The 27,698-nt window shown below is 40.3% G+C and overlaps 1 protein-coding gene across 5 annotated transcripts in view; it reads left to right on the top strand.

Annotated features, from left to right (window-relative positions):
* ETAA1 (ETAA1 activator of ATR kinase) overlaps positions 1-24,870 on the top strand; it is a 77,577-nt gene extending 52,707 nt beyond the window's left edge. For all 5 annotated transcript variants that reach the window (XM_029593607.1, XM_029593605.1, XM_029593606.1 and 2 more), the window contains 2 exons: positions 2,621-4,791; positions 22,194-24,870. In XM_029593607.1, the coding sequence (XP_029449467.1) occupies positions 2,621-4,791; positions 22,194-22,306 (2,284 nt within the window). In that variant the 3' untranslated portion in view covers positions 22,307-24,870. The remainder of the gene's footprint in view (positions 1-2,620; positions 4,792-22,193) is intronic.
* The last annotated feature ends 2,828 nt before the right edge of the window (positions 24,871-27,698 follow it).

Here is a 27,698-nt window from a genome sequence, read left to right as displayed (position 1 = left end):
ATCAATCGCCTGAAAGCCCAGGCGATATGGCTGGCATGCTTGCAGTTCATCCACAGGCTGCAGGATCAAGCGGTTCACGTGATGTCAGACAACGTGACGACCGTGGCCTATATCAATCGCCAGGGAGGAACCAAGAGCCAGCAAGTGTCGCAGGAAATAGACCAGCTTATGGAATGGGTAGAAGGTCATCTGCAGATGGACCTCTGCCTCTCACAGGAAAAGACAACCTAAGAGTGGACTTTCTCAGCAGGGAGAGTCTGGACCCAGGAGAGTGGGTGTTGTCAGCCGAGGCGTTTCAGCTGATTGTGGATCACTGGGGCCTTCTGTTCCTAGACCTGCTGGTGACGTCTCGCAGTACAAAGGTTCCTCGATTCTACAGTTGCAGGAGAGATCCATGGTCCCTGGGAATAGACACACTCGTACAGGAATGGCCGAAAGACAGATTGCTTTATGCCTTTCCTCTGTGACCCTTGTTGGGCAGGATAAATTCACAAGATCGAAGGCCAAAGGGAACTAGTACTCTTAGTGGCATCGGACTGGGCCAGGCATCCATGTATGCAGATTTGCGAAGATTTCTGGTGGAGACCCCTCTTCACCTTCCACCACACATGGATCTATTACAGCAGGGTCTGGTTCTTCACAAGGAGCCAACTCTGTTCTGTCTTACGGTTTGGCCCGTGAGAGGGCTTGCCTGTTAAAGCGTGGATATTCCTCTGTGGTGGTTGCCACCTTACTCCGCGCTTGCAAGTTCTCCACTTCCTTGGCGGATGTGTGGTTTTGGAGAGTTTTTGAGGCCTGGTGTGAAGAGCAGGGTGTTCTTCCTTGTTCAGTTAAGATTCCACTCATTCTGGATATTTTTCAGGATGGATTGAATAAAGGATTGGTCCTTAATTCCTCGAAGGTGCAAGTTGCGACTCATGTCTGTTTCAGAGGTCTGGTGAATGGTGTTTCCTTGTCGTCTCATCCAGATTTGGCCTGTTTTTTGAAGAGAGTGAAGCAACTTAGGCCTCCCTTGAGGCTATCAGTTCCATTGTGGAGTCTTAACTTGGTGCTGGATTTTTTGGTGGGCCCTGCATTCCGACCACTGCATAGCCTTTCCTTGCGGTTGTTGACCTTGAAGATTGTGTTCTTTGTGGCTATATGTTCAGCGCATTGAATTTCTGTTCCTTCGGGTGACTCTGGGTGCTTAACTGTATACTGTTCTATCCTTTTTGCCCAAGATAGTCTCGGACTTTCATTTGAATCAGTCCGTCTCCTTGCCATCCTTGGGTAAGGTCAGGAATGCAGAGGAGTATCATCTCTTGCGCTCCTTGTTTGTCAATTGACTTGTGTGCGGTGTCTGGAGGTTTCTGAACTTTTTTGAAAGATGGATTGCCTATTTGTTCTCCATGGCAAGAATAAGCAGAACACTCCGGTTTCACGGGCTACCATAGCTCCTTGGATTAAGGAGGTAATCACGGTGGTGTTTGTGGATGCTGAAAAGCAGTTGCCTACTCAGGTTAGGACTCATTCCACTAGGGCTCAGGCAGTGTCATGGGCAGAGGTTAGTTTGTTGTCTCCCGTCGATATCTGCTGAGCTGCAACATGGTCCTCCTTACACACTTTTTCAGATTTTAAGGTCTGGATGTAGAGGCACGAGAGGATGCAGCCTTTGCACTTGTGATGTTGACTGGACCGCGGGCAGCCTCCCACCCTGTTGGGGAGCAGCTTTGGTACATCCCACTGGTCCTGAGTCCATCTGTCTACACGCTAGGAAATGGAGAATTTACTTACCTGCTAATTTTGTTTTCCTTAGTGTAGACAGATGGACTCAGCTTCCCGCCCTTGGCTGCTGCATGAGTGTGTCAATAGTCCTCCTTTGGGGCTCTGGGTCCCAAGGGATTACTGGTAATTGTTCATCCAATCCCTAGCTTGGGGTATCTAGAATCTTACGTGAGTTCAGTGTTTATGGCTGGTTGAGTACAGTCCTGATTACCTGTTTTTAATCATATTTTTAATCAAGTTTTTTGGTAATCTGTCCACAGTTGCTTTTGAAGAGAATACTGGCAGGCTGGGGTCACTGCAGGGCTATATATACTGTGACGTCACCTTGCTCCATCTCCATCTGCTGGCAGGGGAGCATAAACCCACTGGTCCTGAGTCCATCTGTCTACACTAAGGAAAACAAAATTATCAGGTAAGTAATTTCTCCATTATTAATTTCTGGGTAAAAGACAAAGAATATTCATATATTTTGATGTTTATTTTCTGAGAAATACAGGTGTATTTTTATTTATTATTCTTGTGATTAAAAAGCAAGTTTTAACATTCAGTTGTATTACGTTCAAGGCATTCTTATTGAAAAAAAGAGTATTATATGGATAAGATAGCGCCAAAAATTAATTAGTTGACACCATGAAGATTTCATAAAAAGTGTAAAGATGATATAGAGGCCAATGTAGCAAAAGTAAGATTTGATTATATTGGGTGTGCATGCAGTTGTTACTATTGCCTTTCAAAGGGATAGATGAATTAAGTTGTTTAACCTTATTCTATATATAGTATTGTTTGAATCAGATTAAATAAGGTGGAATATATTTTTAGTTGAAATCTTGATTTAATATTTATCTTTCCTTGGTAGGCTTAAATTAAAGAACAGTGAAGAAGAACTAATGCAGCTGGTTAAGCAGTTTAATAAAAATCTGGTAGATGCAGTTCAGCATCAAGACATTCAGGACCATACCTCTGTTTCAGATACAGAAACTTTAAATAATGGCGTGCATGAGGAGGCACAAGTTCATGAGCTTCATTCCTTTCTGGAGGAGGTCCCCGAAGCAGACATTGCTCTGACTTTGAAGCCAATAAAACATAGCTCTGTCGTACCTCAGTTAGAACCCAATGAACATAGCAGTCAGAAATATGTGGACCAAGAAGCTGAAGTTGCCTTCAATGCCCTTTTTGATTGCTCTACTCAGAGGATGAGTGGACGGTTGAGCCAGTCTCTGTTGGATGCATCGATCAACTGCTTAAGTGAAAATAAAAATGTTCCAAGAGAAAGCAGCCAATACATTTCTAAACAAACAAAAAATGAGGAACAGCATATTTCTAAAGATTTGTATTGCAAGCAAAATTCATTAATTCCATGTCCAAGTATCATCCAGATGGGAAGTCCAAAGGGAGAGAACACCCTCAATATACCAAAGGAAAATGTAACATCTAAGACAGGACTAATAGAATCAAGTATACAGACTACAATGCCTATCAAGGAAGATGAACTTGATGAATGGGGCAGTAAGGATGAGGACTTACTAAAGGATGATTCTTTTATTATGCAGATTACTCAAAACCCTGAATTAATTTCAACTTCTTCAGATGATTTACCACCTATAAAACATTCCAAAAGCTTGCTTGCTTCCAATGAAAATAGTAAAACTAAAGCCAAAACAAATGAAAGTTCTTCATTGGTGGCTGGTGTAACTCTTTTAACTCAATCAAACAATTTTCAGTATGTGCCCAGCAAAGCAAATAAGGGTATAAATAATGTTGCAAAGTCCTTTTCAAACTCAACTGATAGGATAGAGAAATCAAAGGTAAAAGGTAGCCCTCTGCAAAATGAGCGTACTTTTAAAGATATAAAGATAGGTTGTGAGAAAAGTACTCAAAACAAAGTCTCAGGTATTGCATCTCATATTTCTGTCAAACCTGAAGTTAAAAGTGCAAAGACTGATTTTCTACCAAACTGTAGCTCCACTATTAATGTTTCTGGAATAGGATCATATTCAGTCTCTGAGCATTATAACTCTGGTGGTTCGCAGTCTGGAAATTATAGCAATAACACGCATGCTGTTTCTCAGCAGTGGCCTTCAGGCTCTTCTACTAATAAAGGGTCTAATGGAGCAGGGATGTTAGCTGTCCAGACATGCACAGGTAAACAGAATCAGCTTGAGACCCTAACTAAATATCCTGTCCCTTTGGATGACTGGAATGACCCCAAGTTCTGCGATGAAATTCTAGATATGTTTTGTGAATCGGATAGTTTGTGGGAAACAGATGAAAAGGAAGATGATGATTTGCTGTACCAGGCTTGTGATGCTATAGAAAAACTGACTCAGACCCAAGATGTTATGCAGGAGAATGAGACAAGACATGAACTTGTGCAGCAAATACCTGCCAGTTGCAAATCTTATCCAAATATGAGTTTGGCAGTAACTAAGCAAGGACAATCCTGTGAATCATTACAACTCAGACATGTAAGTCATGGCATTTCTTCACTGGATACTTTGTACAGTAAAGGCAGAGCTGCAAGAGAAAATGCAATCAAATGCAGGAAATCGGCTATTGGACCTGCAAATTCTATAGCTGTTACTGAACATGCACCGGCAATGAACAAATCTGTAAAATCCCAAAACTGCAGTCTAAGTGTTTTGACGAATAAAGTTGCAGTAAAGTTAAGCAGGTCGCATTCTACAAATGCAGAGGGCTTTGCCTCAGAACATTGTTCAGTTAGCTACAACCATGGTGAGAATAATTCACAAAACGCAGTCAAGACGCTGAGTAGCAGTTTTGCTAACAAGGCCTCACTTGTACCTTCAAAGTTCACTTTTACAAAGGTTAAAAGTTCTCAGCTAATTGCTGTTCATACTGAACATGATAGTATTGTTCCAGAATGTACTTTTCAAACTGAATGCAGAAATACGAATTTGGGTGAAGGCAAGAATCAGTCAACCATCCCTTTATTTCAGAGTGTACAAATTAGTCGACATTCCTCTCTGAAGAGGCATCTTTCAGAGGCTTCTATACAGTCTGCAAAAGGTATGCTTTTAATTTTTTATACATAAAAGTAGTTTGTATCTGTTAATAAATATTGAAACTAAATTAGTTGTAAGCTTTCCACAGCAATATTGAAAGATTGAATTTAGTGAACACTTGGGTTGTGCGCAGAAAAAAATGTTTTGGTTAATTTGTTTTGTATCACCATAAAATGTTTCATTCATTTAAAATAAAAAAAAAAGTTTATTCATTTATTTCCTATTAAAGTCAATGGGAAAGTAAGCATGAAATTTTGGGATAAAAAATTGGTGTTTTCTAAACAGTTGTGTGGTGAACCCCTTGGTATGATCTTTATTATGCCAGGTAGAAGTGTACAAAACCGATTGGGTAGGGAGAACCTGCCATTATCATGTTTTTATTGGGTGTCAAAAGACATAATTATCATATAGTATATGAAGAGATCAATAGCCATTTAGACGGATAACACATAGCTACTGCTGAGATTCATTGGCGTGTTCAGACTTCAGAATCCCAAATTGTGTCTCAGCAAGAGAAATTAACAGACTTAGATCAGCGGGTTACCCAGATACACAATGTTCAATCTGGCTTGGTCCAGAGTGACTTGGTGCATTCAAACAAGCTTGAAAATCTGGAAAATGCCATTTGTTACTCAAATTTAAGAGTTTTGAATCTTTCCAGCATTAAAGTAGCACCGCTGGAGCAATTTAAAAAATATATGCTTGAGGTGAAAAATACCTTTCCAAGCAGTTCCACCTATTGCAAAAATGTACTTGTTGCCTGCTGAGAGGAGAGATGGCATTGCTACAGGAAATCCTCAAGGTTCAATTATGAGAGCTGAATTATTTTCTTTTCTTGAAGACTTGGGAGAAACTCAAGTTGAGCACAGAGGTACATTACTTGTTAACTTTTTGTTTCCCCTAGATCATGACTTAGTATTCAGGCACTTGCTTTATAATAGGAATGTACTTTTTCTATGGACAGAAGTTATGGATATATCCACATATAACTAGATCTATGCAACTTCGAAGGAGAAAGTTTCTATGTATCTGCCAGGAAGCCCTGGATGTAGGAGCAAAGTTTACCTTGCGTTATCCATGCAAATGTATTCTTAAGGTTAATAACATTCGTTATATCTATTTTGAGCCATCTCGGTTGAGATTCTTTTTGGATTCACTTAAATCACCTGTAGACAATGCTAACTAACTCAAGTCACAGAAATATCTAGATGCTTTATCTTTCCTTTATCTTTCCTCAATTTTTATTTTTTACTTTTTCTCTGTTTCTTATCGCTCTTGATGTGCCTTGAGTCCTCTGGCTGCGAAATTGGGTGGCGGATTTGTCCTCCAAGTCCCAGCTTTGTATCTACCCTTTAAGGGCAAGCTCCTGTTCGTGGAGAATCTGGATCAGCTAGTAAAGCTGCTTGCCGAATCGAAGGGCAATCTGTTGCCGGAAGATAAAAGATCTTCTAAGAAAGTCTTCCCTCCTCGAGCTAGGTTTTGGGACTCTCGCTGCTTCAGAGCGGGTAGATACTCTGCACCTCCTGCTTCTAAACCTGCTTCGCGTCGCCAGCAGTCCTTTCGAGGGGGTCGCCGGCCCAGAAGAGATTCTTGGTGCAGGAAGTAATAAAAACCCGCAATGAAGCCATGAGCACCCATTCCATCGTCGAAGCTGTCGGAGGCAGATTATCCAACTTTTACATGGAATGGGCAAGAATTACATCAGACCGCTGGGTCTTAGAAGTGATCAAAGATGGGTATGCACTGGAGTTCTCGCGCCCTGCCGGGAGGTTTTTGTGAAGTTCCGAGTGGCCTCAAGTGTCAAGCGAGAGGTGGTCCGGGTGACTCTACAACAACTTCTCGAGCTCAAAGCTATTGTCAAAGTTCTGGAGGCTCAACAGGGACAAGGTCGGTACTCCATGTACTTTGTGGTCCCCAAGAAGAACGGCATGTTTCAGCCCATCCACGATCTGCAGAAGGTGAACCGTTGCCTTCGGGTTCCTCACTTTCGTATGGAAACCCTGAGGACAGTGATGGCCGCGGTTCGAAAAGGGGAGTTTCTCGCTTCTCTGGACCTCACGGAGGCGTATTTACACATTCCGATCTGGCTGAATCACCAGAGGTTTCTGCGATTCAAGGTCTTGGGACGACACTTCCAATTTCGAGCCCTCCCATTTGGTCTCTCAACAGCTTCTCGCACGTTCACCAAGGTGATGGTGGTGGAGGCGTTGGCCTTCCTTCGTCAGGAGGGAATCTTGGTCCACCCGTACCTGGACGACTGGTTGATTTGCGTGAAGTCTCGGGTGGACTGCGAGACATCAGTGCACACTCTAAGTCCCGCCATAGCACTGGAGGCACTTCTTCTGTTCACCTGGGCGGAGCATCATCTCGAGGGCATTGCTGCATCCCATGTTGCGGGAGTAGAGAATGTGCAAGCCGATTATCTCAGCCGTCAGCAACTAGACCCAGGGGAATGGGAACTATCTCTGGAGGCATGGAATCTCATTTGCGCCAGATGGGGAACTCCTCAGCTGGATCTGATGGCAATGCAGGCGAACGCAAAAACAGTTCGTTTTTTCAGCTGTCACCGAGAACAGGGCTCAGTGGGCATAGACACTCTCGTGTGTCCTTGGCCCATGGGGATTCTGCTGTATGCCTTCCCGCCCTGGCCCTTCATAGGTCGGCTTCTCCGATGCATAGAGCGACACCCGGGAAGAGTGATTCTGGTGGCGCTGGAGTGGCCACGTCGTCCGTGGTTCGCGGATCTGGTACGCTTGGCTTTAGAGGGTCCACTTCAGCTGGTTCATCTAACGCATCTGCTCCGTCAGGGGCCCATATTTTCGGATCGGGAGGATTGCTTCTCTCTCGTGGCTTGGCTTTTGAGAGGTGACGTTTACGCTTGAGGGGTTATTCAGAACAAGTCATTTCTACCCTCCTACAGGCAAGACGTCCAGCCACGTCTATGATCTATATGAGAGTTTGGAAGCTTTTTGAGACATGGTGTCGTCAGCGTTCCTGTGATCCTTTAGCGCAGTGCATGTTCCTCGGGTGCTTGACTTTCTGCAACAGGGCCTCGCTAAGTGCTTGGCGTTCAATCCCCTTCATGTACAAGTTGCAGCTCTAGGTGCCTTGCGGGGAAACTTTGACGGCTGTTCGCTGGCAGCACATCCGGATATTGCTCGGTTTCTTAAGGGGGACAAACATTTGTGCCCTCCCATCCATTCGGTGTGTCCGGATTGGAGTTTGAATTTAGTCCTGCAAGTTCTATGGGGCGCTCCTTTCGAACCTCTTCGTGGAGTTTCCCTGAAAGATCTAACTTTGAAAACGGTGTTTTTGGTGGCCATTTGCTTGGCCCGTGGATCTCAGGCGCTGTCTTGTCGGGATCCTTTTCTTCGGATTTACAACGATCAGGTATTGTTACGTACGGTTCCATCCTTTGTCCCTAAGGTGGTTTCAGCCTTTCACGTCAACCAAACTGTGGAGCTTCTGGGGTTCCCTAACTGGTCACAGGAGTCTTCTCAGAACAGAGACCTTCATCTTTTGGATGTGCGGTGCGCCTTATTGCGTTATCTGGAGGTTACCAATGACTTCAGACATTCTGATCATTTGTTCATTCTCTTTGGTGGCCCAAAGAAGGGGGACAAAGCATCAAAAGCGACCATATCTCAGTGGATTAAGGAAGCCATTTGCGCGGCATACATAGCCTGAGGGCGTCAGGTGCCTTTGGGTCTCAGAGCTCATTCCACTAGGGCTCAGGCTACCTCCTGGGCAGAGTGTCAGTTACTGTCACCTCAGGAGATCTGTAGGGCGGTGGTGTGGTCGTCTATTCACACTTTTACGAAACATTACTGATTGGACGTTAATGCTTCTGATGAACCATCCTTCGGGGAGACTGTGCTTCATGTGGGTCTTTCAGGTTCCCGCCCAGTGTAGGGTGGCTTGGGTACATCCCACTTTTCTGGACTGATCTGGGTATGTTCAGGAAATGAAAATCGGTTCTTACCTGCTAATTTTCGTTCCTGTAATACCACAGATCAGTCCAGAGGCCCACCCCTTTCTTCAGAAACCGAAAGACTGTCTTGGTCAGAACCAGCTTAAGTTTTTTATTGTTGAAGCTCCCTTTTTGCAGACATGATTCATGGAGCAGTTGTTCGGTCTGGTTTTTTGCCAGCAACGAAGTGGTAGTCTGGAAATTTGGTTGGTGCTATCCTTCGTTATTTAGTTCTGTTAGCATGGGCTTGGGTAAGGTCAATACTGAGTCACTGCAGGTGGCACTCTTGCTATGTAGCAGTGTCCAAAGTTCTAATTGTTCTCTGACTTCACATGCTAGTAGGGATACACAACCCACTTTTCTGGACTGATCTGTGGTATTACAGGAATGAAAATTAGCAGGTTAGAACCAATTTTCATTTCTCTCATTGACACCACCAAAATTTGCACACACTTGTATACAGGGGTGGAAGATTCCAAGACATCAAATAATTGGCAAGCCGGACTGGAAGAATGACTGAAGCAGCCCAAGAGGATACATTTCTGCTCTAGTGGACCTGTGTTGGAATTGGGGAGATAGCTGCTGTGATCAGCATCAGGCTGGAAGGACAGGCACAACTGTTCCAGTGAGTCCAGAAAAGGAACCTTTGCCATTGTGATCAGACCCTAGTTCTAAGAAGCCACCACCACTGCAGTTGAATCTGGAAAGAGTCAGCAAACAGAGGCTAGCAGGAAAGGAAAAAAGTTAATTAAAAAAAAAAAAAGGCAAAGAATACAAGTAGACAAGCAATTAAGCCCAAGATAAAAATAATCCCAAAATAATCAAAGAAGCAACAAATAAAAAAAAAGACAAAACAAAATAGCAACAAAAGTTCAAAAAGCACAGGAAATTAAAAAAAAAACAACCTGTTAAGAGGAGAAATGTTTGCGCTGACTCCTAAAACATTTCGGCTGGTTCACAAGTTTTGTAAATGTTTTGCCACCCCTGCTTATATATTTCCATGACCTTTACATCCTCAGTTTTTTCTGTAGTTATCTCTTTTATAACCATGCATCATACTTCCCTTCCTCTCTGGTAAGGTTCAGGTTGGTACCCCAGTTCCATATGAGTGACATCACCAGTTGTTCCAAGTCTGTAGCTGGGTTGGATTTGTAGTTAGTGTCATTTCCAGTGATGAAGATGAACTTCTGAACTACATTTCCCATGATATAGAGTAAATACTTGACGCCTGGAAATGTAATGACACTTTAAAACTCATATTTAACTAAATATTTAGTTGTGGCTCATGCAGCAATAATAAAATAAGGATCTGAATAATAGGAAACTTTTGAAAGTCTTAGATTCATTATAGTATCTTCAGCACATTCTTGTGAAGTATAATCCTTATATACTTGTTTGTACTACAAATTCATTTATTTATTTATTTTTATCAGCTGTTTTCTCTTGCTGCTTTAGGCTTCCGGTTCAATTAAAACACCATCTTCTGGAGATATAGTATATTACTATGAACCTTCATTCATAGCTACATGGGTTTTTCCAGAAATGTTTTAATCCCTTTCCCCCTCCCCCTCAGCTAGCCCAGCCATCACAGTGACAGTCCGTAGCCCTAAGGCCACAGAGCACTTGCTGAAGAAACAAATATGCATGCAGTCATGATGTGTTGCTATTGTATGACAACTGGAATTCCGTACTCCAGGAGGCTTTGAGCATGTACTTAAGCAGTATCCCCAGAAGCTGGGATTGAAAATTAAACCCAGCTTTTGCATATGGCAGCACACAGAATCCATCATGCTGACCCTTTGTTACTAGAATTACATGAAAATAATTTTGTTCAGTCTAGAAATGTGGTACGCAAATTGGGCATAATATTAGGTGTCCATGTCAATTAACCTAGTACTAATGAGTCATTCTCTGTATCCCCAACATAACTGACAAACCTGCTGACTTGGTATCATCCCTAGTTCACCTGCTCCAGGATGATATTGAGTTGTGTTCCAGTATTTAATTCTTATAAGGATAAATATGGTAATTAGACTGATTAAGAAAAGATCCATTTTATTTCATTTTTACACAAAGTGTACCAAAATCTTGTACAAGTCTTAGTGAATCTTGCTTAAGGCTCCTTACCTGTTAGAGCATGAAACTTTTCTTCCTGGCTCAAGTTCATCTGGGTGATGATTTCATGCTCCCAAGAGCTTTCTGCCTAGTAATTGGACCATACATGCATTGCTTCTCACCACTCTTGGCAGGACAAGCTGCCCTTTAAAAAAAAAAAAAAAAAATTGAAGTAAATAGGCAGAAATGTTGGAAACTGCAGCATGGAGAAAACAATCATAACTTTGATACTGACATCTTCTATTTTTGTATTAAAGCTATGAGAGTCTGAGGAAGCTGTTTATAATTTAGAAAGCTAGCCAGTTTGTTTGATGTTATGGTGTACTCCAAGAAAACAGAATCTGTACTTTAGCCTGAGAGTTTTTCACTTAGAGCATACAAGCCAGAAAAAGCCACTGCTACTGTAGTAAGGATTTTTTAAACCACTTTCTTCTGTTTACTACATGTCAAATTTACCATGGCAGAGGAGGAAAATCTTCCAAAAGCTGGTGCTATTCCAAATGCGCTAGTTCCCTGCAAGTTTTTGAATTAAGGGCGTATTGTCTTCTCTGTGAGGAAGGAACCTCCCAAAGACACTCAGCAAGCAATATTCTGCTCAGTAAAGTTCAAGGGATGATGTGGCCAGACATTTACAACAAGTTAATATATGATTTCCTCTTTCTGCCTTAGACCCTGTATTTATTGAGTGGCTAAATAAAATGTTTGCAAAAACCCAAAAAGAAATTTTAAAAAGTTCTCATTGAGCACATCATCCAGTAAAAGAGCAAAGAGAGCCTCTTATCTCTAGAGTCTGTGACACTTCATGCTGAACAGATAAATGCTCTGCAGGAGCTTTAGAATTTTAGACTCAGATGTATAGAACTCCTCAGTGTGATATATTTTTTGATCATACTAATTAAATTTTCTAACTAAACATTGCCTTGAAGATGAATCTTCACTTTCTAGACAATATAGGCACCTCAAAATGCACATTCTTAGGCATTCCACAGAAAGCAGGGAAATCTTGAAAAGGACCTCGAGTGATCATGTCTGATGATATAAAGATAAGTGTGATAAGATGGTGACCAAAACCAGAAGGAAGCTAGGGTGCATAGGGAGAAGTATAGCCAGTAGAAAACAGGTGATAAAGCCTTTGTACAGGCCATTGGTTAGAACTTCACCTGGATTATTGTGTCCAGTTTTGGAGTCCATATCTGTAAAAGGAAATGGAAAGACTGGAGGTGGTCCAGAGAAGGGCTACTAAAACAGTATAAGATCTACACCAATTGCTTTATGAGATGAGACTGAAGGACATAAATATGTATAACCTAAAGGAGAGGAGAGATGGGGAGATATGAAAAAGACATTCAAGAAAATGCACAAGAAGCAAATATTTTCCACATAAAAGCATGCTCAAGAAGAACATGTCAAGATATGAGGTTCTAAGGGGGTAGACTCAGGAGCAACAGAAATGGTGGTGGCTGCATGGAATGGGCTCCTAAGGGAAATGGTAGAGTCAGAAATGGTTACACAGTTCAAGAAAGCATGGGTTAAGCACACAATTTATAGATGCAAAGAGAAGCCAGGGATCAACTGAGGGGGTAACAGGAATTGGGCAGATTAGATGGACTTTACCGTTCTAATCTTCCATGATTTTCTGATTCCTTTTATGGGTGAGATAATAAAGAATTAATGAGTGCCTCTTGATCATAAGAATAATATTCCTAAATTACTATCTGAAAAATGAAACGGACATAATTGACAAATGTTCTAAGTTAGTAATTGTAAACTCACCTATTTCAGGTATTGCAAAAAACCTATTATTCCTGTAGAAAGGAATTTAGGTTTAAAGGACTCTATGAATTATCATTTGTCTTGAGAGAGTCTGAGTTAAATGGGACTATTTTACTTTTATCTGTATATTCCATGATACAGTGACTTGCAAAAAGTATTCGACCAACCAACTGGAAAAACCTGGAGAAAATCTGTCAGGAAGAATGGACAAAAATCACTCCCAGTGTGCAAAGCTGGTAGAAACTTACCCTAACAGACTTAAACCTATTATTGCAGCAAAAGGAGGTTCTACCAAGTATTAGTCTGAAGGGTTTGAATACTTATGCAAGCAGCATTTTTCATTTTTTAATTTTACTTTACAAAAAATGCAGAGAAATAATGAATTGTGACTTCGGAAATTTACTTTGAGCATATTGGTTTGCAATAAGCATACTGTCTGGAATATTCTGTGTACGTGTCATTTGTGATCCACACAAATCTGACATTTTAGGGGGTCAAATACTTTTGCAAGCCTCTGTGCTATCATATGCTGTATTCAGAAACCGGAGCTTGATTTGGTAGAATCTATAGACAGTTCTATGTATTTGTTTCTAACTTTTTAAATATTTCAGCTAGATATTTATTTAATTTATTTATTTAAATTCTTTTAATATACCGATGCTCAAGACCAGGTCTTATCGTACCGGTTTACAGTAAACTAGGGGTAACCAGTTAACAGAGCAAACAACAACAAAAGTTACATTATAACAGGGAATGTAGAACTAGGCTGTTAGAGAAAAAATAGGTTAAACAAATTCTAACAAATTTTAAAAGTTAAGTTAAATTCTAACTGGAGAGAAGGGCAAAAGGAGGAGAGGGTGCTTACAGGATAAGAATTATGTACAAATTTACCTAGTATATATGAAAATTAATCAAATTTACAAATTTACATAATGTATATTAAATTAAGCAATTAGTCGGGCAACAGTTCCTTTGAGTTGCGGAAATGGACGCATCCATGAGGTAAGAGACTGTGTGGGTGACCCTGAGGCTTTTTTTAGGGGTAAGCTTGGGCGAACAGCCAAGTTTTTAATTTTTTTCTGAACGTGATATGGCAATGTTCCTGGCGGAGATCTGGCGGGAGGGAGTTCCAGTGAAGCGGTCCAGCAGTTGATAGTGCCCGTTTTTCAATAGAGTTGTGAAAAATGGATTTTTTGGGGGGAACTTGGAGGGAATCTCTATATGCAGATCTGGTGGGTCTTGCAGAGGAGTGAGGTTTGAGGGGTATGGTAAGTTGGAGCGAGGATTCTTGAAATAAGGTTTTGTGGATAATAGTAAGTGTCTTGAAGAGAATTCTGTGGCGAATGGGTAGCCAGTGAAGTATTTTTAGAATCGGGGTGATGTGGTCCATGCGGCAGGAGTTTGTGAGGATCCTGGCTGCGGCGTTTTGCAGCATTTGAAGAGGTTTGGTAGAAGAGGCCGGGAGACCAAGTAACAGCGCATTACAATAGTCTATCTTTGAGAATAGTATGGCTTGAAGGACCGAACGGTAGTCATGAAAGTGAAGGAGAGGTCTAAGTTGTTTTAATACCTGTAGTTTGTAAAAGCCTTCTTTGGTGGTGGTGTTGATGAATTTTTTAAAATTCATTCTGGAGTCTAGGAAGGCTCCAAGGTCTCTCACTTGATTTACTAGAGGTATGTTAGTATTGATGGCTAGTATGTTGTTATCATTAGGGGAAATGATTAGCTGTTCGGTCTTGGACGTATTGAGAACGAGGCAGAGACTTGTGAGAAGGAGGTTGATGGCGTGAAGGCAGCTATTCCAGTAGTTTAGCGTGTCGGAGACGGGTTCCTTGATGGGGATTAGGATCTGCACGTCGTCCGCATAGATGAAGTATGTGAGGTTGAGGTTATCGAGGAGTTGGCATAGGGGGAGAAGATATATGTTGAATAGGGTCGGCGAGAGCGAGGAACCCTGGGGAACTCCTTGTTTGGCAGCTACAGGGTGCGACTCCTTGTTGGTTATTTTTACTTTGTAGTATCTGTCGCTTAGAAAGGATTTTAGCCAGAGGAGAGCAGCACCTGAGATACCTATTTCCATGAGACGGTCGATGAGGATTGTGTGGTTCACTGTGTCAAATGCTGCCGAGATGTCTAGCAGAGCTAGAAGGTATGATTGACCTTTGTCGAGGCCCAGGATGTTGTCAGTTAATGAGAGTAGGAGAGTTTCTGTATTTCTGCGTTTCCTGAAACCGAATTGCGATGGGTATAGGATGTCGTGGGATTCGAGGTAGTCTGTGAGTCTAGTATTGACCAGTTTTTCCATTAGCTTGGCTATGAAAGGTAAGCTAGCGATAGGGCAAAAATTTGTGGGATTAGATGGGTCCAGGTTGGGTTTTTTTAGTAAAGGTTTCAGCGAGGCTGTTTTCAAGGCGTCTGGGACTGTTCCGTTTGTGAGTGAACAGTTTATAATCGTCCAAAGGTTTGGCGATGATGTTAGGAATTGTAAGAAGGAGTTTGGTCGGAATTTGGTCTATTGGATGCGATGAGGGCTTCATTTTCTTGATGATGGATTCTATTTCCAAGGAAGAAGTGGAATCAAAAGATTCAGGGACCGTTTGTGTGTCGATGGGGCGTGGTTTTGGTCCGGAGGAGGCTGGGAATTGTGACTGGGGTTAGGGGTGGGGTTGGAGGATGTTAGCGGGATAAGTAGATTTTTTATTTTGTTGTCGAAGAAGACTGCCAGCTCGGTGGATTTGTTTTGTGCTTCTTCTTCCAGGATGATAGGAGGAATAGGGGTGGTGAGTGTGGCAACGTATGAGAAGAGTGTTTTTGGGTCGTATATGAAGCCGTGTATTTTTTTGGCGTAGAAGTCTCTTTTGGTACGAAGAATAGTGGTCCTATAGTAGCTCATAGTGGTTTTGTAGGAGGCCCGTGCCGTATTAGTGGGGTTCTTCCGCCATTGTTGTTCTTTATGTTGAAGGTTTTGTTTAAGTGTTCTTAATTCTGGTGAGAACCAGGGTTTTTTGTTAGTACAGGCAGGATTAATATTTTTGGATGTCAAAGGGCATATTTTATCAGCTGCTGCGTGGGTGATGATTAGCCAGGATTTCATGGCGGTGTCCGGATTTGTGAGGTCCAAGTTAGTTAGTTCCTTGGAGAGCGTGTTGCTGAGAGTTTCCATGGAGCAGATTTTTCTAAATTGGATCGTGGATTTGGAGATGTTGTTGGTGGGTTTATTCTTTATGGAAATTTCCGTTTCTATAATTGAGTGATCTGACCATGGGATGGGGGTGCAGATAGGAAGAGCAGTGGTCGAGATCGGATCATTCGTAAATATTAGATCTAGTGTGTGTCCTGCTTTATGCGTGGGTTTGTTAATAATTTGTTTGAAGCCCATGGCCATGAAGGATGAGAGGAGGGCTTCGCAGTTGGCTGAGGGAGATGGGGAGTCCACATGAATATTGAAGTCTCCTAGCAGGATCGCTGGTGAGTTGGTATTGATGTGTTTGGCTATAAGCTCTATAAGGGGTGATGGGTCGGATTTTAGGAGCCCAGGCGGGGCGTAAATGAGACAGATCTGGAGTTGGTTAGATTTGAAAAGCCCGATTTCAAGTTTAGTTGAAGTTTTAATTGCATGCTGGGTTAGTCTAAGATACATTACAGATGCAGCCTATAATGGTGTGCTTTTGTTAGCTAAAGACATGGCAGGAGATGTTGCATCGGTCCGTCTATTATTCTTCAAATCCCTCTCTGCTAGGTAGTTCATATGAGGGTGATACTTTTTTTGGTCTTCAGATAAGGTTGTCAAAGATATTGCATAAGGTAAGAAAACCTGGTAGGTTAAAAGACTCACTCCTTCAGATTGCAATGTAGAGATTTAAGAGAGATAGCAAATAGTTATCTACATCAAATTCTTGTGTAAAGTTTCTTCTCAAATGAAGAAATCTCCAACAACACTGATTTGAAGACCAGAGCTAAGTGTGCAATTTGGGAGGTAGAATACAAAAATTCCTCAGTACATGGAGAAAATTAGTATCAGACGTGGAGATTGGGCATTGTGAAATCGGGTTTCCTTACACAAATTCAGAATGTTTCACACCATTTTTTCATGCACTCACATATTCCAAAGAATATGTAAAAATCATTCATCTTCAAAATTTGCTGCAACATCTGTTAAACATTCAAGTGATAAAAAAAAAAAATCCTCTGGAGGAAAGACTTCAAGCCATATATTCTAACTTTTTCATTGTTCCAAAGAAAGCTGCAGGCTAGCATCCAGTGTTGAACCTCAAAGATTAAACAAATGTATAGTCTCAAAGAATTTCAGAATGGAAGGACACAGAGCCATAATTCAAGCCATGTGATTAGGCAACTCCTTTGTGCCTCAGACTTACAAGAAGCCTATTTACACATTCCAGTAATCAACTTTCACCAGAGGTTCCTTGGATTTACCATACTAACAGGTCGATACAGTAAAGTGTGCTCCGTCGGAGCACACTGTCAGCCTGCTCTGGACGCGTGTTTTCCCTTACCCCTTATTCAGTAAGGGGAGGAAAACACGCGGCCCACCCGCGGCACCTAATAGCGCCCTCAACATGCAAATGCATGTTGAGGGCCCTATTAGGTATGCGTGCGGGATCCAGTAAGTAAAATGTGCAGCCAAGCCGCACATTTTACTCTAAGAAATTAGCGCCGACCCAAAGGTCGGCGCTAATTTCTTCTGGCGCCAGGAAAGTGCACAGAAAAGCAGTAAAAACTGCTTTTCTGTGCACCCTCCGACTTAATATCATAGCGATATTAAGTCGGAGGTCCCCAAAAGTAAAAAAAAAATAAAAATAAAAATTTGAATTCGGCCCGCGGCTGTCGGGCTGAAAACCGGACGCTCAATTTTGCCGGTGTCCGGTTTCCGAGCCTGTGGCTGTCAGCGGGCTCGAGAACCGACGCCGGCAAAATTGAGCGTCGGCTGTCAAACCCGCTGACAGCCGCCGCTCCAGGCCAAAAGGAGGCGCTAGGGACGCGCTAGTGTCCCTAGCGCCTCCTTTCCTTCGTTTGCACCGCGTCGCCTAATTTGCATGCTGGAGCATACTGGATAGCTCGCACCGGCAAAGGGCCGGTGCGTGCGCCGGGAGAGCGGGCGTTCGTCCGCTCTCCCGCGGTTTTACAGTATCGGGCTGTAAGTGAGCATTATCAGCCTTCAGCAATGCTCTCTGGCCTCTCCTTTGCTTCCTGAGTGTTCACCGAAGTCCTTATTCCTCTAATAATTACAATTGAAGCAGAACAGCCTTTATCATTGTGTCCAATTCTGTAGGGAAATGATTTCAACTCTTGAATCACATGATTGGATAATAAATTGTGAAACAAGTTTTCAAGATCTATCACATTTAACTCAAGATCCCAATTTTTGCACTTAATCATTTACAGTATTTTCATTTTAGCTCGTGCCTTTTCTTTGGTAGCGCATGACGAGTTGAATTCATGGAACAGTAGGTACTTGGTTGGAAATAGTCATGTTATCTGATGACAGCAGGCAAAATCTTATTTCCAAAACAATTTTCAGCATATGAGCTGTAAAACTGCTCACAATGCATATATCTTTTAGGTCTGTTGGTCTGTCTTCAGATTTGGTTCCATTGGTAAATGTTCATTTCAAAAATCCTTCAAACTTGGCTCATAAGAGGATGGCTGATTCCTAGACTAGACCTTTTTCCCCACTAAAATAAATTTCAGAGGTGAAGGACTGTCTTCTCGAATTGGAAAATAAAAGAATGAATCTGCTAAGGATATTCCTTCAGCAAGAGCTGTGTAGATTTATAAAGCTGCTTATGCAGACCAGACGATATTGTTATACATTACATGGAAAATTTGTAGAAAGAGATTGTCAGCTGAGGAAAAATTTCATATGAATGTTTTAGAAGTGAAAGCTGTCAACAAATTCAATACCATATTTCAGAACTTGTATTTATCAATGTCATGTCAGGATACAGTCAATGTATTTTTATCATATCTCAGCAAGCAAAGGAATGTGTGTCAGAGAGAAACAGAACGTTTCTCATGAGCAGAGTAACATTCATTAAAAATTTAATTTATGTTCTGCTTTTTCAGGCAGTTCAAAGTGGATTATGTTCAGGCATTGTAGGTATTTCCTTATCTGCAGAGGAATCTAAAGGCCTGATTCTTGAAGGCATTTTCCCATAGACACTTAATGGGAAAAATGGCTTGGTGAATCAGGCCCTAAATTTGAGTCTGAGACAATGGATGGTAAAGTGACTTGCCAAGGTCTCAAGGAGAGCAGCAGTGGGATATGAACCATGGCTTCCCTGGTTTGCAGCCCGCTGCTCTAATCATTAGACTACTCCACATAAATAAGACAAACAGAATATTCAAGCATCATGGCCTAGTAGATTTGACCTTCATCTACAAAGTGGGATCTGGTCAAGTCTTTTCAGTATGACTTGTCAGTAGTGTGGTTGTGAGCAGATGTATCTTTGTGTTGCAGTGGTTGAGTATAAGATATAACATTATTATATCAGAGACAAAAAAATATGTAAGCTCTTGGAACAGATGACGTAGCCCAAATGTGTCATTAGCATATTTTATATGTTTTTCTTCTTCTTGTATGATCCCAAAAGTCAATCAAAAGATAAAAACTTTGCCAACCTTTGTAATCCTTATATCTTTCTATTGGCTGTACAAGGCCTTGTTTCCGGATCTGTTAGAAATGTTTATTATCAGACTAATTTGGCTTCCCTTTGTCTCAGATATGTCTCTTAGCTTGACGGCTTGGAAACTGAAAGGAGAATATGAAAAGGTTATTCTGAAAGTTTTGATGTTTTTTTTTGTTAACATTTGATGTCCAACAATTCTCTGACATCAAAATTGGTTACAGCAAAGTAGCAGTTTACAATCAAAAAATAATTAACTTACCCGTCTGCCATGTTTACATTACCCAGCCTCCCCTCTCAATCACAGGTAATAGATTTACTGTATTCCAGTAAGCAGTCTAATAATAAAATGTATTTGTATGGAAAATATTCGCAAGCTTGTATATACAGAGGTTTCATCACTCATCAATTAAAACTATATTAGTGTTCCTTTTTTAGGGGTTGGACATAGGGTTATATGCAAGCACATTAAGAGGATGTGCTGCTGGTACCATAGTAAATGAGATATCTTGTCAAATACAGGTAATGTTTCTGAAGGTTGCTAAGTTAACAAGACACAGATTCTTCATAGCTCTGTGAGATTTAACTCTGGTTTTGAACTCAATGATTCTCCATTTGAGCCATGAAGTTCCACTAGTCTTTATATTTTGGCTATCAAAATTGTTTTCTTGATTGCTGTACATTCAGCAAGAATTGTTAATTTAGAACTATATCTGCAATATCTCAATTTAGACTTTTTTAAAGACTGTATTATGCAGTGTTTCATTATTTGTTCCAAAATTAATTATGCTTTTCAGTAAATTAAGAGATGGTGGTGTAAACTGTGACCTAATCTTAGTTTTGTCGGAGGAGAATTAATGTCATCATTTAGATGTTCAAAAGCTTTAAAGATTTATTTACAAAGAACCAAACTTTTAGAAAATCTGAACTGTTTATTATTTCTGGAGCAACTAAAAAGGTCTATCAGCTTCAATGCCATCAGATTTTCCTTGAATTTTCTGTGGTATTTCACAAGTTTATAAAAAGATGAAATAAGTTTCATTACATAAGATGAGTAGCTACATTCTCTGCAGAAAAGGCAAGCATCTGTAGAAGAGATGCAAAGCTACAACTTCGCGTTTCATCCGTAGCTTTACTAATCACTACAGAATAAATAAGTGGTCAGCTGTTGATGTCAAATTTGGAAGAAGGGCTCAAGCTGCAATCATCCCAACCCTTAGAAGTTCTTCTTTTGTAAGTGCTTTGCTGCAGACTTTGAAACAGAACAGGAATTTTGTGTTGGCATCAGTTACCATTCTAGTAGCTCAATGTCTGCACCATCCCTTCCAAATAGCAAATATACCTATTTTTGTCAGCTGTTACATCCTTGTCTATTCAGCTGCACATACTGATCTTCCTCATTAATAATTCATTTTATTGTATGTTTCTGTTCACTTCGAATATCTTTCAGACCATACTTTTAACTGGGTGGGGAAACTCTCTCTGCAACATGGCATCATCACCCAGATGAGCTTGAGCCAGAAAAAGTCTCAGAGCCTTTGGAGAGAGAAACCTTTGGTCTCAATTCACTTTGATCTGCATGCAGACTGAGAGATAATAAAACAGTAATCAATAAGACATTCAGATTTAAAAAGTGTAAAATATTAACTTAAAACTAGTAGTATTATAGATTTTTCAATGCCAATTGTATAGTGCCAGGAATCTAATTTTTTATTTTTTTTTGTGAAAGGGTCTGATTCACACTTTTTAGGGTCTAAATAGCTAAGGTATTGAGTAATCTGTAGGAACCATGGCCGGCACATTTCAGGTAAAGCTTGGAAATTGCAGTAATTTTGAGGAAAAGAAGACTTAAGATATGTATTTATCAAATCACCAGTTTTAGGGTAGACTGACACTAGCAAGTTGCTGAGCTATGCTATGCTTAGAGACCTTTGTTTTCAATGTTTAACTTTCCTGGAAATCTATCAGTGTTTGTTACAAGAACAAAAATGGAAGAGATTAATGGGAAAAAATGACGCATCATTTTTATAGGTAAATATAATTTGTGGTGTTGAAATTATCACTGCTAAATTCCGGGCAGAAATAAAATTCAAACTGAAAGTGAAGGTTCCTAGCTATGCTATATATATAGTTTGAAGTCCTTTATATGCAGACCAGTGCTTTTGTCAGCTCACTGTTGTGATGACCAAGAATTTTGTTGAAATATTAACATCTGCTTATGAATCATGGATTACCCGACCTTATTGACTGATTGGGGATTATTCACTTAAAACATCCTGTGCGGCTCAATTTATAAAGCTATTCATGTTTATATTTGTAGGAGTCTCACATACTAGTAATTTGAAAAGTATGATTGCTCAAACTGAATGTGCAAGAAATCACCATACTTTCCATTTATCTTAACGTCTTGGATGACTAATCTATTTGTCAGATTTGAAGTATGTGGTTTTTGTAACTTGTATCTAAAATGTATTGTGTGTCCATCTGACTTAAAAGCTTTTACGTAGGAAACTTAATATTCAGTTTGCTGCCTGACTTGCACTTCTAGTGTTGCCATCCAGCCTGCACAGTTTTACCATCCACTTCTTTATGTAATTTGATTGCTTGCTTTCTAACATGTTAATGGGAAATCTGCACTTTGTTGTCAGGTGTCAAGAAATCACTTGTAGAGCAGTCCTATTTTACAATCACAGACTCTCTTCAGCTACTTGTGAGTGGTGTGTTCAGTGCTTAGCATAATAAAATATGAATCTGCTCTTGCTCTAAGTAAGTTACTCCTGTTACTACATATAAAAACATGCTGCTTCCCAGCTTGAGCTCCCTTGCACATTTCATGTGTAAAAATAGACAAAGTATTTAAACTGGAGCTAATAGCTGTTTTCTTTTTTGTACTGTTTGTGACAGAACAGAGAAGTCAAAAATGTTCTCAAGAAGAAATTGAAAGAAAAAAACAAGAAGCACTAGCTAGAAGAAAGATGAGATTGCAGACACAACTTAAAGACACCTCACCTACCTGATTGAGCAGTTGACCAGATCAGAAACTGAGATTGTAAAAACTGCATCTGCCTGGGATATCAGGTCTTGTTTCTCTGTGAGAAATTTAATGAAGAACTGAAAGCAATTATTTGTATTCTAGTTTAATAAATTAGTGTTTACAATTGTAAATTGCCTGATCTTTGATATGTATGAGGTTCAGATGTGTGAAAGGACATTCTAAAAATGACTCTTTAGTTTTCCAGTACACAGTGTTACAGTTTGTATCTAAACCTAAAACAAAATTCTTGTGCAAATGATTTCAAAAATCTCATTTGGCTTTGTTGTTGTGGACATTCCTGATGCTGAAGCTGTGTATAAACTCGGAAGAAGCGTTTTTGGGGTTTTTTTGTCTAATTCAGGCCTTTCCAAACCTGCTCTGGTGACCCATCAGTCAGGCTTTCAAGATAAATTTGCATACATTGGAAGTCCAGTATATGCTAATTTACTTCACACTTATTAATTATGGATATCCTGAAAGCCCGACGACTTGTGGGGTCCCCAGGAATAGATTTTGGAAGCCCTGGTCTAATTGATTTTCTTCTCCAGGTGCATAAAAATTCAGTGGGATTAAACTTTTAATGTAGGATTATCTGACCCATCATCAGTTTACTTTTACTATATGAAAGTTGGAAAGCAGGAAGCTAAAGTTAGTGTGCGTCTGTGCCACAAGGACAATTTTAGCAAGGTTGAAATATTGTATATTGATTATGAAGAAATGTAGCTACATGAAAGATTACAGAGTAATTCCTTATCGGTTAAAGTAGCAGTCTTTCATTCTGAGAGACATGGAAAAACAGGATCTTGGTTAGCTTTTTATTATTGTTTTCTAAATGCTTTCAGGTATTTAAAGGGTCCATAATTAGTCCTTGAGAGGTTAAAAATGGCCCAGACTTTGAATACTAATGGGTAGAGTAATGCATGATCACTCAGTAGAAAGCTAAGAAGTTTCAGTTAAGATATTAAAGGAAAAATCACCAGTACTGTATGGTGAAATTTATTTTGTAATACTCAGCTTAATATGTTCTATTTAAAACCATTTACTTTATACTTTTCTTCCTGTTTCCAGCCTAGCACATTCAAATGAGTTTTTTTTACCTGTTCTATTTTGCCTACTTTTCAAAACTTGTGTGGTTATGCAGACATGAATCTTGAGTTGTTTAATGTTGCAGTTGAAAGGGTGTTAAAATATAGGATCTTTGCCAGTCTTTCTTTATTTAAAAACATTTATTTTCCACACACAAAAAGAATTTTCTGGTTGGGTTACATATTTGACATACACAGTTATACACGAGTATATACGGTACTTTTTAAGTCGAGAAATTAGTCTCAAACTTCATCTTGGAAAACAAGGTCACCTTATCCACAATGCAATGGTCTATTTACTCCTTTCCTTCCCCTCCATGGTTATCCCTGGTCCGTTCACCCGCGAGCTGAGGATCCTAGCAGGACTACGAAGGGAGTCGCAGTTGCTCAGGCATGTCCTCCCTACTCCCTTGCCAAGGCCTGATTGTCACGCTTAGAACACATGGTTCAAAGTGCAACACTGGAACCCCACGAGAGAGGAGGGAAGACACACCTGAGAAGCCGCAACACTCTCGTCATCCTTCTAGCAGCGGGTGAGTTAAGGGATCTGGAGGGGAGGCACGGGAGAATCTTTCCTACTGCCACCATCCTCTTTCTGGCTTCTTCGCTTGTATCTTCAACCCACGGGTGAATGGACTGGGGTAGCCATGGGGGGGGGGGGGGAAGCAGTGAACGACCAGGGGATAGCCATGGGGGAGGGAGGGAAGGAGTGAATGACCAAGGGTGGCCTCGACTTATCCACGGGTCATAACAAATTTCTTAAATTTTGGGCCAAAAACTGCTCTTGATTTATCCACAAGATGGACTTCTACATGAATATATATGGTATAATAGGGGTTGTAAAACCAAACATTTACAGGTTTTAGAAGGACCCACACCATAAGAGTAATGTTGCTCATATTTCTTTTTACCAATTAAGTCTTAAGGTGACTAAAATGTTTTTTTTTGTTTGTTTTGGTAAAAGATAAAGCTTCACTATGGGATAAAAACATTTCCAGTTTTTCAGTGTAATATTTCTTGTTTGCAGCTGTTTCACAGTCCTCACTATAATTCATTTTAATTCATATTGATTTTTATAGGCAGATATTTAAATTGATTATTTAGTTGATGCATTTTGTCACTAGGTGTCAAGTGATGTTGCTAAAGTCAGTATTGCTGGTATTTTTAAGTATGTGCACAAATGCGGAATTTTGTACTAATTTCTTCAGTGGCAAAGCAGAAAACTGAAAATACATGCTTCCTGGATTTAACTTTCATGAAAATTTAACAATTATGTATTAAAAATAGTGTACTCTTGAGACAGTGTTTGAGAGTCACATTTACAAGATGTGTATCTTTTTTAAGTATCTATATTTGAGTTTTTCCACTTTGTAACATCTGTTTAAATCTCTTGCAGTAGACACAGCTAATAAATATATGGATGCTCAGCAGATTTGTAATTTAATAAAGCCAGTTGATTTACTTTAGTTGTTGCTCATTGGAACCTTCGGTATGCATTTTTCCCATACTCCAGTGCTTGGTAAATTTCATTCTAAATAGGTCTGATAGAATGTTATTTATTCAGTAAATACAGCTAAAATGTTGCACATTTATATCTGACCAGTGAATACAAGCATGCAGCTGTATATACAGTTCAGAACTGGATATGTTCAGTAGAATTTCTGGATATGCATTAGATACAAAAGGAAAATAGACACTTAAAAATGCTAAATTAATTTAATTAACAGATTGGGCTTTTTCAGAAATATAGATTTTTAAGTGGGAGACATTCCCTAGCCATAATAATTATCTTGAAGACTTGGGAATTTTAAGAAAGCTGGTGTAATATGGATAGAAGTTTGTGCTAAAACAGGGGTTTTCCAAACTTGATCCTCAAGGGCTGCAATCCAGTCAGGTTTTTGGGATTTCAAAAATGAATATGCATGAGATCTATTTGCCTGCATTGCTTGCAAATAGATCTCATACATATTTACTGTGGAAATCCTGAAAACCCAAATGGGTTGCAGCCCTCGAGCATTGTTTTGGGCCCCCCTTGCCTAAAACATGGAAAGCTAGTTTTGGTGACAGATATATTTTGACATCTTACTTTCAGTAGTGTTTGGTACTACATGTATAATGTGACTGTATAATTTCTTCATGTAATTTTTTTCTAAAGACATTTACTTTCCATCTGCATGAAAAGTGGTGTTTTGTAAAAATATGTAAAAAATGATGTCTAATAAACTATGGTTTCTTAAATCAAATCTATTATGTTCTGACCTATGATCAGAATTTATTTGTAGCTTTTCCTGGTTTTGAAATACCTATGCAATCTCCCTGGAAGGCTCACCTACAGTAGGTGATTCTCATTCCTGCCTGCCAACCCTGTGATAACGGGATAAGCAGAGAGGTAACTATACAATTAGAAGTGGTTAATCACACAAGTTAGGAGCTCAGAGAGGGAATCACAGCTCATGGGGAACTTTTATGGAGAAGGCACAAGATCTGTCATGAAAACATTCAGTATTTAAAGTATGTGAACTTTGCATAAATCTCTGGAAGAGCCTTTCTTTTTGAGAAGCTGAATAAGCTGAGCCTAAAGATCAAGAAATAAGTATTACAAAGTAAAAGCAATTGAAGGAAAGATGGTACCTTTCCTTTACCAGTAAAAGTACCTTCTATCATTGGAGAACTAACCAATTGAAGAGACATTGTATTCCTTACTCCCAATATCTGTACTTTTTTTTCTCTTTTTCTTCATGGATGCAAAAGCCGGACGCCTTGCACGGTGTGCATGGAAATGGAAGCCAAAGGAACAGGGCAAAGCGTCCCTGCATCTGGTGTCTGCAAAGGTTCCACACGATGATTGAACGTCCAAGGCAGGCCGAAACATGGACGACTTGAAAAGGGGAAAGTGATGTATATGACAAAACAGAACCGTTAAGGAAATGCCAAAAATGTATTGACACATTTATAATAAAAATAGTATATAAAATACTTTTCGGTGCTGGAAACATCTTTCATCCTTGGATCACAGCTCCTGAAATAAAACACAAAACAGGATTTAGCTTTCGCTCCCCAGGCATGGTAATGAGAGGCTAAGGGGGTGGTGCTAGCATTTGGAGTAGGTGGGATGTTGCGAAGCATAGATGACAGAGACAATCGCCAATCAAGATATGCACCATCTACTGTTATAATAAGGAAAATATTAAAGGATTTTGCAGAGGCATTTTGTTGAATCAAGAGTGCATCAATCTCTGGACAAGGGGTTACATGAGAAATAAGTCTCAATCCTTCTGCAAACATCATAGCCCCACGCTGTGTTGTCCACCTCTGCAGCCAATTCCAGAGGTGGATCTGGCGGCAAGTTTGCAACCTCAGCATGCACACCAAACTGCAAACAAATGTATAGCATGCAGCAGGCTATAATGCTCGTCACCTTTTCCACACTTGCAGGGTTCCACCAGAACGATCCAAGAATCTGAATCTGCCATTCAGTACTCCGAAGGTCCGCTCTATCACATTTCTCATACTGGCATGAGCCTTATAGCGTATTTCTCCTGCAGTGTGTGGGGACTGGAGGAAGAATTAGCAACCAAGGTTTACAGCCATAGCCGCCATCACCTATATATGGTGTAACCAAGAATTCATAAAAAAACACTACAGTGAAAACAGCAAGCATAAACATCGCATATAAATATACTCTTAACACTGCCATCCTTAATGCATGCCATCTTCCTACCTGGCTATCTAGAACCCATCCCATAGCCAATGTCACTGAGCAGTCAGCTGTCACCGTATCTCCCCTGTGGGAAATGGACTTCAAGCGATAAATGTGCAAAAACGTAGGAGTCATAGCAGCTCTCAGGAAACCTTGCAAAAACATTAAGGATTCAAAGGTGTGCCTCACATACAACTTGCACATTCACAACTTTGAAATGTCTATGCTAATGCCAGAAGTCCAAGAAGTAAGATGGGAGAGTTAGTGTATAGCAGTAAATGATGAGATTGACATAATTGGCATCACAGAAACCTTGTGGAAAGAGGATAACCAATAGGACAGTGCCTATATCAGGGTACAAATTATATCGCAATGATAGGGAGGATCAACTTGGTGGGGATGTGGCACTTTGTCAGGGAGGGTATAGAGTCCAATAGGATAAAGATCATACAAGAGACTAAATGATCAGTAGAAACTGTATGGGTAGAAATCCCATGTGTGTTGGGTAACAGTATAGTGATAGGAGTATACTACCATCTACCTGGACAAAATGGTCAGACATGATGAAATGCTAAGAGAAATCAGGGAAG

Source organism: Rhinatrema bivittatum, chromosome 3, assembly GCF_901001135.1.
Source record: "Rhinatrema bivittatum chromosome 3, aRhiBiv1.1, whole genome shotgun sequence".
Lineage (NCBI taxonomy): Eukaryota > Metazoa > Chordata > Amphibia > Gymnophiona > Rhinatrematidae > Rhinatrema > Rhinatrema bivittatum.
The sequence above is the reverse complement of the archived record's forward strand: the minus strand, read 5'-3'. Positions and strand labels throughout refer to the sequence as shown.